The 15,195-nt window shown below is 46.3% G+C and overlaps 1 protein-coding gene across 1 annotated transcript in view; it reads left to right on the top strand.

The window, feature by feature from the left end:
• Nlrp12 (NLR family pyrin domain containing 12) overlaps positions 1-10,526 on the top strand; it is a 22,974-nt gene extending 12,448 nt beyond the window's left edge. Inside the window, exons 4-9 of the mRNA XM_031385035.1 lie at positions 1,093-1,263; positions 2,694-2,864; positions 4,246-4,416; positions 5,459-5,629; positions 7,232-7,402; positions 10,352-10,526. Of these exons, the coding sequence (XP_031240895.1) occupies positions 1,093-1,263; positions 2,694-2,864; positions 4,246-4,416; positions 5,459-5,629; positions 7,232-7,402; positions 10,352-10,526 (1,030 nt within the window). The remainder of the gene's footprint in view (positions 1-1,092; positions 1,264-2,693; positions 2,865-4,245; positions 4,417-5,458; positions 5,630-7,231; positions 7,403-10,351) is intronic.
• The last annotated feature ends 4,669 nt before the right edge of the window (positions 10,527-15,195 follow it).

Raw genomic sequence — 15,195 nt, 5'->3', positions numbered from 1 at the left:
AGAGAGAGAGAGAGAGAGAGAGAGAGAGAGAGAGAGAGAGACCTACCTGGTTGGCAAGTTGAAACACGAATGCTAGTTAGGCAAGTCACCTCCCACAATGGGGCCAGACAGGATAAGTGGACCACAAAGACATGTTCCTAAGGAAGTCCCATCCCTAAAACCTGATTGGTGGGATAAGTTGGCACAGATGTTTGTGGTTTGAAAGCTTAAAAACTCTGTAGCATTCTGGCTCAGGGTTATGCAGTTCCGTGCCTGAGTCTGTTCTGTGGCCCTGACCGATCAGTAGCAGCCCGAGCACACACACACACACACACACACACACACACATACAAATTATCTTTTTAAATACTTATTGATGAACATTCAAAGACACAGTCAGCTCCCGAGTCTGCACTGTTCTCCTTGGCTAGTCATTGCTGCCTAATTAAAATAAAGATCTAGCTTTGCTGTATTCTTGGGCCTGCCTGGGTCATTTTGGACCCATTTTTGGACCTTAACACCAAGTGTTGTAATGGCACATGCTTTTATTCCCAGTATTCAGAGGTAGAGGCTGGCAGACCTTTATTTCTGAGTTCGAGGCCACCTAGTCTACATAGTAAGTTCTAGGATAGCCATAGCTAAACAGTGAGACCCTGTTTCAAAACAAAACAAAACAAAACAAAACAAAACACACACACACACACACACACACACATACACACACACACACACACACACACGGTAGAGGGTAAGAAAAAAAGAACAAAATAAATAAAGAAAAGAACTGTCTGTCTGAAGTCGAGTATAGTAACTCATACCACTGTAATCCCAGAAATTGAGAGGTAAAGGACAGAAGATCAGGAGTTTAAGGTACACAACAAGTTTGGGACCAGCCTGGGCTACATGCAGACACCCACCCCCCAACACACACACAAAAGAATAATCTAAGAATAATCTAATAAGTCTTGGAATTTGAGATAAACTTGAAAATAGCAAGGGGGAAAGAAACATTATATAAAGAGGCAAAAATGTTTCCTGGGTTGTTAAATGGAATATTTGTGTCAACCATAATGGTTACATGGACTATTAAACTACGTGTTGGCCTTTACACAGACAGGAAAGGAGCATACTTCCTGATATCTACAGTGCATACCTTTCAGCAGCTGTCTGCACCAACTCAAACCTGGTCGAGCTGGCCCTATACCGCAATGCCTTGGGCAGCCGGGGTGTGCAGCTGCTCTGTCAAGGCCTCCGACATGCCAACTGCAAGCTTCAGAACCTGAGGTGAGTCCTGGCTGCCACGTGAGTTTCTCATGGTCCACACCACTCTCTCCCAGAGGGCTCATCCACGAAGAACACACAGACATGGCTGATGTCTGCCATGCCTCCTGTGACAGTGTACCACAGTAGGGAAACCTCTTTTTCCACTTTTGTTTTAAAAATATAATTTATTTTGTATGTTTGTGTGAGGGTGTCAGAGCCCCTGGAACAGGAGTTATAGATAGTTGTGAGCTGCCATGTGGGTGCTGAGAATTGAACCCCAGTCCCTTGGAAGATCATCCAGTGCTCTTAACCACTAAGCCATCTCTCTAGACCCTCTTTTTCCACTTAAAACAACAACAAAACAAAACAAAAAACAGAACAACAACAACAAAAAAAGCAGGGTTTCGCTATGTATCCCTGGCTACTCTGGATCTCTCTCTATAAACCAGCATGGCCCCGACTCATGCCCATCTCCCCATAGTGCTGAGATTAAAGGTGTGTGACTCTACACCAGGCTTACAGCCTTTAAAACATTTATTAGTATTATTTATTTATATGTATGTCTGTATATGAAGAGCACAGATAGACATTAGATCACCTAGAACTAGACTTACAAGCACTTGTGAGCTGCCGGACATGGATACTGGGAATAGAACTTGAGTCCTCTGCAAGAACAATATTTGTTCTTAACCAACGAGTCTTCCCTCCAACCCTCCAGCCTTATATTTTGAAGCAAGCTCTTCAAACTGAGCCTGGAGCCTACTCCTGGAATCCACTTGCCTTAGCCTCCTCCGTGACTCTACTACTGAGTCACACTCCAGGCCCCACCACTGGGGGATTCTAGGCAGGGGCTCTACCACTGAGTCACCTCCAGATTTTTCTTGGGGTGTTGGGGGTAAAACTCAGATCTTCACTTTACACACTGAGCCATGTATCTAGCCCCTATACCATTTTTATGATTCAAAAAACTCTATACTAGACCATCCCCTCCCCAAGCCTTAATAGCTATCATCTTCTTTATTTATTTATTTTTTCTTCATCCTCAGGGCAGAAACCCAGGACTACAAGTGTGCAATTTAATGGCTCTGTCAATGAGTCAAGAACTTCTCCTTTATTTTGTGTCAGATAAAAAGGGGGAGAAGCAACCCAGGTGTAGTGACACATGCCTTTAATACCCCCACTTGGGAGGCAGAGCCAGGTAGTCTACAGAGTTCGAGGCCAGTCTGCTCTGCAGAGCAAGTTCCAGGACAGCCAGGGCTATATCGAGAAACTCTGTCTCAAGGGGAAAAAAAACAAAGAGAGAGAGAGAGAAAGAAAGAAAGATCAAAACAAAAATAAAAAGGGAGAGGGAGAGGCACGGGTAACCTTTAAGAAGAGAGACAAATATAAAGCAGAGAATTCCAGAAGAGTCACTAAGTAATGACTTGCTTTTATCTTCCCTCCCCCCTAAGGCTGAAGAGGTGTCAGATCTCCAGCTCGGCCTGCCAGGACCTCGCAGCTGCTGTCATCGCCAATAGGAATTTAATCAGGCTGGACCTCAGTGGTAACAGCATTGGGGTGCTAGGTCTGGAACTGCTCTGTGAGGGGCTGCGGCACCCCAGGTGTAAGCTGCAGATGATCCAGTGAGTGGTTTGCACTAGGCCTTTTGCTCCTGCTCCTGCTCCTCCTCCTCCTCCCCATCTTCTCTTCCTATTTTTCCTCCTTCGGCTCCTCCCCCCTTCTTTAAATCTTATTAGCATATATTAGTTGGACATATTACTGAGATTCAGTGTCCCATTCCCCCACCTCTACCTCTGTTCTTTCTTTCTTGGTTTATTAAGACAGGGTCTTGGCGGCTGGTGAGATGGCTCAGTGGCTAAGGGCACCGACTGCTCTTCTGAAGGTCCTGAGTTCAAGTCCCAGCAACCACATGGTATCTCACAACCATCCGTAATGAGATCTGACTCCCTCTTGTGGAGTATCTGAAGACAGCTACAGTGTACTTACATATGATAAATTAAAAAAAAAAAAAGACAGGGTCTCCGTAGCATAGGCGGGCCTTCTTATGATCTGTCTATATGCTCGAAGTGCCACCACACCTAGCCTTCAGTGTGGTATTTTGGTCTGTATATCACATGCACATATCAAAACCAGCCCACCTTTCCTTACTATCCCCAAAAAGGTTCATTTAAAAAACTAGGTTTTGTTTGTTTGTTTGGTTGGTTTTAGTTTTGTCTTCAGTTTTGGACTTTTGAGACAGGGTCTCACTGTGTAGCCCTTCCTGATTTGAACTTGCTGTGTAGACCAGGCTGACCTTGAACTTACAGAGGTCTGTGTGCCTCTGACTCCCCAGTGTTAAGATTAAAGGGGTACATGATCATACCTAGAGCCAATAGATTCTTTAAAAATTATTTGGGGGTTGGAGAAATGGCTCAGCAGTTAAGAGCACTGACTGTTCTTTTTTTTGTTTTTTTCTGTTTTGTTTGTTTGTTTGTTTTTGTTTTTTTGAGACAGGGTTTCTCTGTATAGCCCTGGCTGTCCTAGAACTCACTCTGTAGACCAGGCTGGCCTCGAACTCAGAAATCCGCCTGCCTCTGCCTCCGGAGTGCTGGGATTAAAGGTGTGCGCCACCACCGCCCGGCCTGTTCTTTTGAAGGTCCTGAGTTCAAATCCCAGCAACCACAGGGTGGCTCACTACCATCCATAATGAGATCTGATGCCCTCTTCTGGAGTGTCTGAAAACAGCTACAGTGTACTTACATGTAATAAATAAATAAATCTAAAAAAAAATTATTTGAGGCCTGGAGTGGTGACACATACCTTTAATCCCAGCACTTGGGAGGCAGAGGCAGGTGGATCTCTGTGAGTTCAAGGCTAGCCTGGTCTACTTAGACCCTGTTTCAATAAACAAAACCAACCAAGCAAACAAACAAAACCAAGTGCATAGGGAAGAGAAAAAACTCCATAGGTTCATGTTGGGTGAATACACAGAATGTGACAGCCTCTTCACCTTCTCCCTCCTAGGCTGAGGAAGTGTCTCTTGGAGGCTGCAGCTGGCCAAGCACTGGCCTCTGTTCTCAGTAACAACTCACATCTGGTAGAACTGGATCTCACTGGAAACCCCTTGGAGGATTTGGGGCTGAAGTTACTGTGTCAAGGGCTAAGGCACCCAGTCTGCAGGCTTCGGACCTTGTGGTGAGTTCTTCTGGGGCCAACTCAGAGGGCAGGTCTGTCTGTGTGGAATCAAAGTAGACAAACAAATCAGGAGTTACATTTTATCCCGGAGCTCCGGAGGCTGAGGCAGGGCTGTTGCCAATGGGGTGTTTTCCAGCTCTTGGCATCTGACTCAAGCCTGAAGTAAACGGGAACTGAAAAGATGACTCAGAGGTTAAGAACCCTGGTTGCTTTCACAAAATGACCTTGGGTCAGTTCCCAGCACTCACATCCTTAAAGCCTGTCCCAGGGGATCTTGGAACCTGGGTCCTCTGGAAGAGCAGCTGGTACTCTTAAACTCGGAGCCATCTCTCTAGCCCCATAAAATAATAATTTTAGAAATTGAAATAATAGGCCGGGCGTGGTGGCACACGCCTTTAATCCCAGCACTCCGGAGGCAGAGGCAGGTGGATTTCTGAGTTCGAGGCCAGCCTGGACTACAGAGTGAGTTCCAGGACAGTCAGGACTACACAGAGAAACCCTGTCTCGAAAAACCAGAAAAAAAAAAAAAAAGAATAAAGGTGTATGTGTACAACCACATTTGATATTACAAAATATTCCTAATTGTAATTTGAAAAAATATACATGTAATCTGATACATGTAATATCATTATTTGCCACCTTGAACAGTTTTTATTTGTTTTTGTGTTTTCCTTGGGGTTTTATTTTGTTTGGTTGGGTTTGTTGTTGGGTTTTTGTTTGTTCTTTCTTTCTTCTTCTTCTTCACAAAAAGTGAAAAAAAAAAGTGCTGGGAATCAAACCCAGAACTTTGCATGTATCAAGCAAGTGTCCTACTACTGAGCTACACCCCTAGCTCTGGCTTTCTTAGACAGAGTCGTACTATGTACCCAGGCTAGTCTCTCTTGGAGCATCCTCATGCCTCTGTCTCCTAAATGCCGGTGGGTGTCGCAGGTATGTGCCACACAGCTTGCTGAGGACATTTAACTCTGAAGACAGAGCAGAGGATGCATTTAGTGACCTCAGGAGGTCCCCTATCATGCTTACTGAGTTAGATGTTATGCAGGCTGAAGATCTGCCACCTTGGACAAGCTTCCTGTGAAGATCTGGCTTCTACTCTCAAAATGAACCAGAGCCTGATGGAGCTGGACCTGGGTCTGAATGACCTTGGGGATTCTGGGGTGCTGCTGCTGTGTGAGGGCCTCAGGCATCCAGATTGCAAACTCCAGACCCTCCGGTGAGTGTGATTCCGAGTTCAGCATCCGACCTCTCTGGGGCACTGAGACCCTGGTGGGCTCTAGATACAACATCTTTCAAGATTTCTAGCCACAGGGCCTTTCCTTTTCCTTTCTTTTTTTTTTTTGGATTTTTCTAGACAGGGTTTCTCTGTGTAGCCCTGGCTGTCCTGGAACTCACTCTGTAGACCAGGCTGGCCTCAAACTCAGAAATCCACCTGCCTCTGCCTCCCAAGTGCTGGAATTAAAGGCGTGCGCCACCACCGCTGGGCAAGGCCTTTCTTAATACAAATCACTACCATTCCCTGAAATTATCCTTCTGCCCTTCTGTCTACCTAATTTCCAGGCTAACCCTTCAGGTCTCAGAACAAACAACACTGACTGGACCCTCTGTCCTAGTCTGTGTTCTGTTACTGTGATAAACATCGTGACCAAAGTGACTTTGGAAGGAAGGTAAGGGTTTATTTTAGCTTGCAGGTTATAGTTCATTATTGAGGGAACCCAAGGTAGAAATTTGAAGCAAAAACCAACCAAACAAACAAAACCCAGAACAAAACAAAACCTGGAAGGCTACTGTTTACTGGCTTGCTCTGCTAGGCGGCTTTGTTTGTTTGTCTTTTGTTCTGTCTTTTCCTGGTTTTTCAAGGGGGGGGATGGGGGGATGGGGGCGGTTCTGGGTAGCGCTGGTTGTCCTGGAATTCTATAGACCAGGTAGGCCTTGAACTCTTAGAAACCTACCTGTCAGCCAGGCAGTGGTGGGGAACACCTTTAAACCCAGCACTTGGGAGGCAGAGGCAGGTGGATTTCTGAGTTCAAGGCCAGCCTAGTCTACAGAGTGAGTTCCAGGACAGCCAGGGTTATACAGAGAAAGAGAAACCCTGTCTCCAACCCCCTCCAACTCCCCCCCCCCAAAAAAGAATTATTCAGGGGCTGGAGAGATGGCTCAGTGGTTAAGAGCACTGACTGCTCTTCTGAAGGTTCAAATCCCAGCAACCACATGGTGGCTCATAACCATCCTTAATGAGATCTGACTCCCTCTTCTAGAGAGTCTGAAGACAGCTACAGTGTACTTACATATAATAATAATAATAACTAAATTTTTTAAAAAGTTATTTTAAGCTGGGCGGTGGTGGCACACGCCTTTAATCCCAGCACTTGGGAGGCAGAGGCAGGCGGATTTCTGAGTTCAAGGCCAGCCTGGTCTACAGAGTGAGTTCCAGGACAGCTAGGGCTACACAGAGAAACCCTGTCTCAACAAACAAACAAAGCTTTTAAACGCTCCATATGTATCTTACTGCCGCGTGCCTGCCTGGTGCCCACGGGCTAGCGGAGGGATTTAGATTCCCTGAATCTGGAGTTGCTGCCCATGGGTGCTGGTAGTGAACCAGTGCTTATTAGTAATGTTCCTATTTATCTTGTATTTTTTCTGGGTTTCATCCTACCTGGGCCCTTGCTTTCTGTCCTATCTTCCCCTCTGCTTTCTTTTTTCTCTTTCAAAAGTTGGCAAAGCCATACCCCTGCACTCAGATATGGCTTTTATCTCAGCCATGGTGACATTACCAAAAAGCACAGGGCAAACTCAGCTTGGCCATCCTTACCTCTAGGTTGGGCATTTGTCGACTGGGCTCAGATGCTTGTGTAGGGATGGCCAGTGTGCTCCAGGTCAACGCGGGCCTCCGAGAGCTGGACCTGAGCTTCAATGACTTGGGAGACAGGGGCCTGTGGCAGCTGGGGGAAGGCCTGAGGCACCAGACCTGCAGACTCCAGAAGCTGTGGTGAGTGTTTTCCTTGAGGGGAGGTTGGAGGGGTGGGGGAAGGTGGGGATGTTAATGGAGGCAACTACTTTTCCTTTTGTCTTTCTCTGCCCCTTTCCCCTTTCTTTGAGAAATCCAAACATAAATGAAAAGACAACATTCGGTTTGGGGATGTCTCTCAGCCCCCAAATTCTCTGCCTCACATGCTGGGAGCCCTGGGTTCCATTCCCAACACTGCACACATTGGGTCTGATGGCTTCTCCCTGTAATCACAGCATTTGGGTGATGAAAGGCAGGAGGACCAGAAGTTTGACTTTGAGGCCATCCCGGGCTATATAGAATTCTGGCTTTAAGAAAGAGTGTACAGCCAGGCGGTGGTGGCTCACGCCTTTAATCTCAGCACTTGGGATTCAGAGGCAGGCGGATTTCTGAGTTCGAGGCCAGCCTGGTCTACACAGTGAGTTCCAGGACAGCCAGGCCTACACAGAGAAACCCTGTCTCGAAAAACCAGAAAAACCAAAAAATAAAAAAATAAAATAAAATAAATAAATAAATAAGAAGAAAGAGTGTACAATGGCCGGGTGGTGGTGGCTCACACCTTTAATCCCAGCACTTGGGAGGCAGAGGCAGGAGGATTTCTGAGTTTGAGGCCAGCCTGGTCTACAGAGTGAGTTCCAGGACAGCCAGGGCTACACAGAGAAACCCTGTCTTGAAAAAAAAAAAAAACTAAAAAAAAGAAAAAAGAAAAAAACAAAACAAAACCAGGTGATGCACTTTTGAGGATGTTAGAGGCTTCCAGAAAAAAAGATGTTAATTTGTGTGACTAAAAGGATCACCCTTCAGGCAGGGCTTGATCTGGGCATTTGATTTAGATCTCCTGGTGTACCTGTTACGTGTTGTGGACCAACAAATCAGGACTGGAAACCAAACTTGGGTCTCCTAGCAGAGCAGTCTTATCCCCTGAGCCATCTTTCCAGTTCTGGCTTTTGGGTTTCTCTAATCTCTTACTATACTGGCTAACCACTTCATGGTAGAGTCCTTGCAGTTCTGTTTGGCCCAAATGAGACAGCTTTCACTGTTTAACCATGGCTGTCCTGGAACTTACTCTGTAGACCAGGCTGGCCTCGAACTTCAAGATCTGCCTGCCTCTGCCTCCCAAGTGCTGGGATTAAAGTTGTGTGCCACCACTCTCAGGCTTCCAAATCCACATCCTTAACAAGCTGCAGATTTATTATTTTTTTAAAAAGATTTATTCATTTATTTCAGATATGAGGGTACACTGTTGTTGTCTTCAGGCACACAAGAAGAGGGCACCAGATCCCATTACAGATGGTTGTGAGCCACCATGTGGTTGCTGGGGTTTGAACTCAGAACCTCTGGAAGAGCAGTCAGTGCTCTTAACCGCTAGAGCCATCTCCCCAGCCTAACAAGCTGTAGATACTAAGACTCCTTGTCTACAGAAGATGTTTGGAGAGTTTTTGGGGCCACTTCTAGAAATTTGGCAGGAGTTTCACATTGGGCCCCAACAAGGAAGTACGCTTCAGACAAGAATTTGACATTGGGCTAGGACACAGAAGTAAGCTCTAGCAGGAATCTGAATTGGGGTTAGAACAAAGCAAGAGGCTTCAGGCAAGAATTTTATTTTGGGCTTGGACAGGGAAGTAGGCTCAGATAGCTTGGTCATCCTGACAAGCCCTTAGAAATAGTGATCATGGGACTTTGTTTATTGCATTGCTGGTTCCTTGACCATTTGTGTTTGTCTAGGGTGTTCCTTAACCTAGAACTGACCTGATTACTTGCATGTAATTAAAATGATATAAAAGTAGGTTGGGAAGAAATGAACCTGCCTCAGCCTCAGAACTGCCTGGGGTTATGCTGCAGTGTTGTCTAATTGTCATTTTCCATTTTAATCTTCACTCCTGCCTTGGAGAACCTGTTGACTGACTAAGCTGGCTTGGTCACAGATGCATTCTTTGGAGACAGGGAACCACTGAGGGCTGACACAATCCCTACCAAATTTGGCTCCAGACTAAAACTGAGGAACAATTAACTGCAAAAGGAAATAATTGATCCTTGGTTCCAAACCACATGGGGATCCAGTCTATAATAACTCACATTGTTATAACTTGTACAATTTTTCTGTTGTTGTGATAAGACACCCTGACCAAAAGCAATTTATAGAAAACTGGGTTTATTCTGGCTTACAGTTCCAAAGGCTAGCATTTGACTTGGTGATACGGTGGAAAGGCGTTCAGAAGTCTGGAACAACCCCAAGTCTTTGCTCTGTAGACCAGGCTGGCCTTGAACTCACTCTGTAGACCAGGGTAGCCTTGAACTCAGAGGTCCAACTGCCTCTGCCCACCAAATACTGGGATTAAAGGTGTGCACCACCACATCTGGCTTAAACCCAAGAGCTACAAATGTACTTAACTGTTAAGCCATCTCTCTCTAGTCCCTCTAAATCTTTTTGTATGTGTGGCACACTGGAGCTAATTAGAACCCTGCATGATCATGGTGGGGTGACTGTCAGCTAAGGGCTACACCACTAAGAAATGTGTCCAGCAACCACTGGATGGGTTCATGATGGTTTCATTTAAATACAGTCAACAGGGCTAGAGAGATTGCTCAGAGGTTCAGAGCACTGGCTGCTCTTCCAAGAGTACTGAGTTCAATTCCCAGCAACCACATGGTGGTTTAGAACCATTTATAATAATGAGATCTGGTGCCCTCTTCTGGCTTGCATACATGCAGGCAGAACACTGTACGCATAATATATCTTTAGAAAAAAAAAATCGGCTCAGCGGTTAAGAGCACTGACTGCTCTTCCAAAGGCCCTGAGTTTTAATCCTAGCAACCACATGGTGGCTTACAGCCATCTGTAATGAAATCTGACACCCTCTTCTGGTGTGTCTGAAGTAGCTGTACTCACATAAAAGCATTCCTCATACACCTTCAGCTTGTCTTCTGCAGGCTGGACAGCTGCGGCCTCACCTCCAAAGCATGTGAGGACCTTTCTTCTATCCTGGGAATCAACCAGACCCTAAATGAGCTTTATTTGACCAATAATGCTCTAGGGGACACAGGTGTCTGGCTGCTGTGCAAGAGGCTGAGACATCCAAGCTGCAAGCTTCGAGTCCTGTGGTGAGAGATGAATTCTGAGTTCTTGGGGAGGAAAAAGAATATGGGAATGCTGAGCTCGATTTTGGAGTAGGAATACTAAATCATCGAGACGCATACAGATTGGTAAATAGCTCTGGAAAGAGAGAGCTCCACAGTTAAAAGCACTCAGGGTGCTTTAGGACCTGGGTCCAGTTTCCAGCACCCATGTCAGGTGGTTTACAGCCACCTGTAATTCCAACTCCCCTTTCAAGCCTTCATGGGCACGGCCCTACCTCCTACCCATACAGACATACACATATGTAAATAATAAAAATAAAGTTGGCTGGGCGGTGGTGGCACACGCCTTTAATCCCAGCACTTGGGAGGCAGAGGCAGGCGGATTTCTGAGTTCAAGGCCAGCCTGGTCTACAGAGTGAATTCCAGGACAGCCAGGGCTATACAGAGAAACCCTGTCTCGAAAACAAAACAAAACAAAACAAAACAAAAAAGCATGAAGCCATTTTACTCATGGAATTGGGTATAAGACCTGCCTCAGCCTCCTGAATTCTAGAATGACAAGCTGGGTGCAATATGCTTTACTTCCTATTCTTTAAGATTTATTTATTTATTTATTTATTTATAGATTTTATTTATTTTATGTATGTGGGTACACTGTCCCAGATGGTTGTGAGCCACCATGTGGTTGCTGAGAATTGAACTTAGGACCTCTGGAAGAGCAGTTGGTGCTCTTAACCCGAGTCATCATCTCTCCAGCCCAAGATTTATTTATTTATTTTTTTATTTGTTTTTTTTCAAGACAGGATTTCTCTTTTTTTTTTTGGGGGGGGGTGGGTTTCGAGACAGGGTTTCTCAGTATAGCCCTGGCTGTCCTGAAACTCACTCTGTAGACCAGGCTGGCCTTGAACTCAGAAATCTGCCTGCCTCTGCCTCCCAAGTGCTGGGATTAAAGGCCTGCGCCACTGCCCGGCCTAGGATTTCTCTGTGTAGCCTTGGCTGTCCCAGAACTCACTCTGTAGATCAGGCTGGCCTCCACTGGCCTCTGCCTCCCAATTGCTGCCAAGATTTATTTTTATTATGAGTTCACTGAGCTGTGAAGGCCACAGGAAAGGAAAAACCCCCAGTTGAGACCTGGACTTTCCATGGACCAAGACTGGCACCTACTGGCCAAGTCTAGAGCTACAGACTAGACTGTGAGAGACCGAATTATTTCCCAAAGGCAACAAGCAGTAATCCTCGCAGATATATAGAGGCAGGCCATATTGCTTGACTCAAACTTATGATCACACCTGGGAATTTGTACAGCAGGTGAAAAACCTGCTGTAAGCAAAGTACAAACCTCCCCGCCCAAACACAAATGAGGCCTCAAAATGTACCCTCTTGCTCTCCTGGCTAATGCTTAATTATGCCCAATTGAGAACATGCCTTAAATCTCCAGAAAACCTGGGGCAATGTGGCCAGAATACTCAAATCAGGACTTGAGTAGCTCATGACCTGACACACCAACTACTGAACACTGTGTGGCCCGTAAACTGGTAGGGCTGCTCTTCCAGAAACCACGTGGCAACTCACAACTATCTGTAATGGGAACGGGTACTCTCCCCTTCTAGGTGTCTGAACACTGCTACAGTGTAGACTTAAAGCTACCCCTCCCACCAACAGGACATCCACTCTGTAAGTTGTAAACCTGGGCAGGAGCCTGCCATGCACAGAAGAGGGGGGTCTGACTTTCAACTCAGGGGTTAATTACCCCTAAAACTGTTCTATCTGGGTGTACTTCACTTTTTGGGTGTTTTTCCCTGAGATAGGGAACCAGGTGCTGAATAGTCTCAGTACCAGTATTCCCCCCCCACCTGGTAGCTTGTGCTACCTCATGAATTTAGACCAGTCCACACAGCTAGCTTCTTAGGCTGTTAAGCATGCAAGACCCAGGAAAGGAAGCTAGGGCTAAGAAATGCCTAAGAAATGGGCAAAGGTGCTTGCAAAGTCCCATCCCTAGGAACCATACAGCATATAACGGAAGGTGGAAAAAAAAAAGCAAAGACGAGAATAGTCAAGACTTTATTAATAAAAAGGGGGCTGGGGAAATGGCTCAGTGGCTAATACTGGTTGCTTTCCCATAGCATTGGTTCAATAGCAATCACATGGCTGCTCCAGGGTTATCTTCATCTTCGTGGATGGTGCCCATAGGAGAAACCCAAAAGTAGTAGCACTTTCTATGTACAATCCAGAAAGAGTGCCCCACATTTGAGTCTCACCAGAATGAGCCAAGTTCCTTGGTTGATTGAAGCTCTGATGCTTTCCCCACACAGCAACACACAAAATGGAAGCACTTTCCACTTAAAAGCTTAGATAGGGCCTCCATTTTGAGCATGGCTATAAGGGACTTTTCCCTAAATCCAATCATGCCTGCAACTGAAGCATTGGTCAATCCCAAATAGATATAGCTATACACATAATACCCGCCAAGCCCCGAGACTGGATCACAGAGCAAGGACACATCATACCCACAGATGGCACCCAAATGATGCAACACTTTCCACCTTTCAGGAGATTAGAAGAGTGCTCCTGCATTTGAGTGCCACCAGGTGGGCAGCCACACAGCCCTCCCAACTGCAGTTATCTCAATCGGTAACACTGCAAACTTTGCGGCACTTCTTTTGAAAGAACAAAGTGTCACACAGTTTGAGTATCACAGGTTGAAACATTCCCAAATGGAGCTCTGGTAACATAAATCTTTGAAGTTTAGCCAGGCCTGCAGGTTGAACGCAAGCCCAGGCTAGGCAGCATTCATTCAACTCATCTCTGGAATCCGAAGACCTGAAAATCAGAAAGCAACAATGAATTCCATGTGCTCCTGGGCCGGGAATTGAGCCTGGGCTACATAAAATCAGGAAGTGATGGCACATTCCTTTAATCCCAGCACTTGAGAGGCAGAGGCTAGAGCCTGAGTTCTAGGACAGCCAGGGCTAGAGAGGAACCCTGTCAATGAAAAAAAAAAGCACTGGGATTAGATAGTAGTGGCTACTGGGATGACTGGAGATGGTCAGGTGACAAGCACGGCAGGCAGAGGGGGAAGAAAGAGTAGGTGGGGGAGGTGCAGATTGCCAATTCCAACCCCCAAATCCTATCAAAAATTGACAGACAACTTTAACGAAATGTATGGCAGCCGCCTGATCTAAGTAGGCCTATATACCCAGACCTGAGGCTTCCACCACCTGTAAGGGAGGGCCTCCATGACCCACCCTGGTTTCTCGTCACCATTCACTTGCAACTTAGTAGCCAGTGGCAAGGAATCCAGCACGTTACCTTTAGTGTTAAGCAGGTAAAGAATTCCAGGTTACAGTTGTAGCAGGCTTCAGACGCTATGTACACACAGAGACAAACAAAATGGATGCACTTTCCCGCCTAGCCACGGAGAGGGCCTCCACTTTGATCGACCCTGTGTGTTCCATCGTCCCGGACATGAGCTCAGTACCTCCAAGGCCCATGCCGGATCCCGGCTCCTTTAGGAATGCGGAAGGCTTAGTTCCTGTAATGCCCAGGTGTTGCGACTCATGGAGCCCACGTGTGACAGTCACTGGTCCAGAATTTCAATTCCAGTGAAAACACATGACCCACTAGCACCTAGTTTTGCACTCGTTGAGTTTTCTCAACCGGTAACACTCAGAAACTGGCGGCACTTTTCTTTCAGAGTAAATATAAAAGAGCCCCCAGTTTGAGTACCACAGATTGGAAGTCAAGGCATACCTGCAAACATTTGAGGATACATCTACAAATACACATCTGGTTTCATGATTGCCTTTCATCTCAAATGGCACCCCAACTGACCCGGCACCCATGAAACTCCAGGCCCAACCCACGCACTCGTGGGTCACTCACTTCCGGAAGCCAGGTAGTTAGTCCTCTTCGATGACCGACGGGTCAGACGCTAAGTAGATGCCTTCCCCATGCAGTGGCACACAAAGTGGAAGCACTTTCTCGTTCAGGCTCAAGAGAGGGCCTCCACTTTGATGGCCACTACATAGGTACAACAGCTCCAAGCAGCGACGGGGCGCATATAGGCTACCCAGGTCCCCTACAACTACCGCCTCGGGTCATCTTCTGGACAGGGAGGTGCCGGCCCCTAAACTTACCACCCCAGTCTCTACTCAACCTCATTCCCTGCCCCAATCCCAACTCCCAGCACATTTAAGTTAACCCGGAACACGTGGTAGCAGTGCTCTAGTTCAAAACTTAGAGGTGTGGCAGATCGCCGTTTTCTCAACCGGCAGGGCTTAAAACCTGGCGGCACTTTTTAAAAGAAAAAAAGTGCCCCCATAGTTTGAGTACCGCAAGGTGAGAAGGTCCACCAAGGGAAGGACGCGCAGAATCCATCTCCAACCAGAGCAGAAAACCTGGATGAAGTCAAGGACAAGAGTTAGTACCGGATCCCAAGTTTAACCCAAATCAAGGTACATCGAAATCCAAATTCTACACTAAAACCACTCAGTTAAATTTAAGAGATTCTAGTTTTTAAGTAGAAAGATGGCCGAGGCGACCTTCGGCCGAGGCAGAAATGGGTTTAAGGTTAAGCCTGGAACCGTCATCTCCAAAGCTGAAACAGGAAATACTCTTATGGAAACCCTGGATCTACCTTTGCCTCTCTAAACCTGGTAGATTAAGACCACAAAAGTGAAGGGAAAAAAAGAAAAAAA

Source organism: Mastomys coucha, unplaced genomic scaffold (genome assembly GCF_008632895.1).
Source record: "Mastomys coucha isolate ucsf_1 unplaced genomic scaffold, UCSF_Mcou_1 pScaffold21, whole genome shotgun sequence".
In the NCBI taxonomy this organism is placed as follows: Eukaryota; Metazoa; Chordata; class Mammalia; order Rodentia; family Muridae; genus Mastomys; species Mastomys coucha.
The sequence above is the reverse complement of the archived record's forward strand: the minus strand, read 5'-3'. Positions and strand labels throughout refer to the sequence as shown.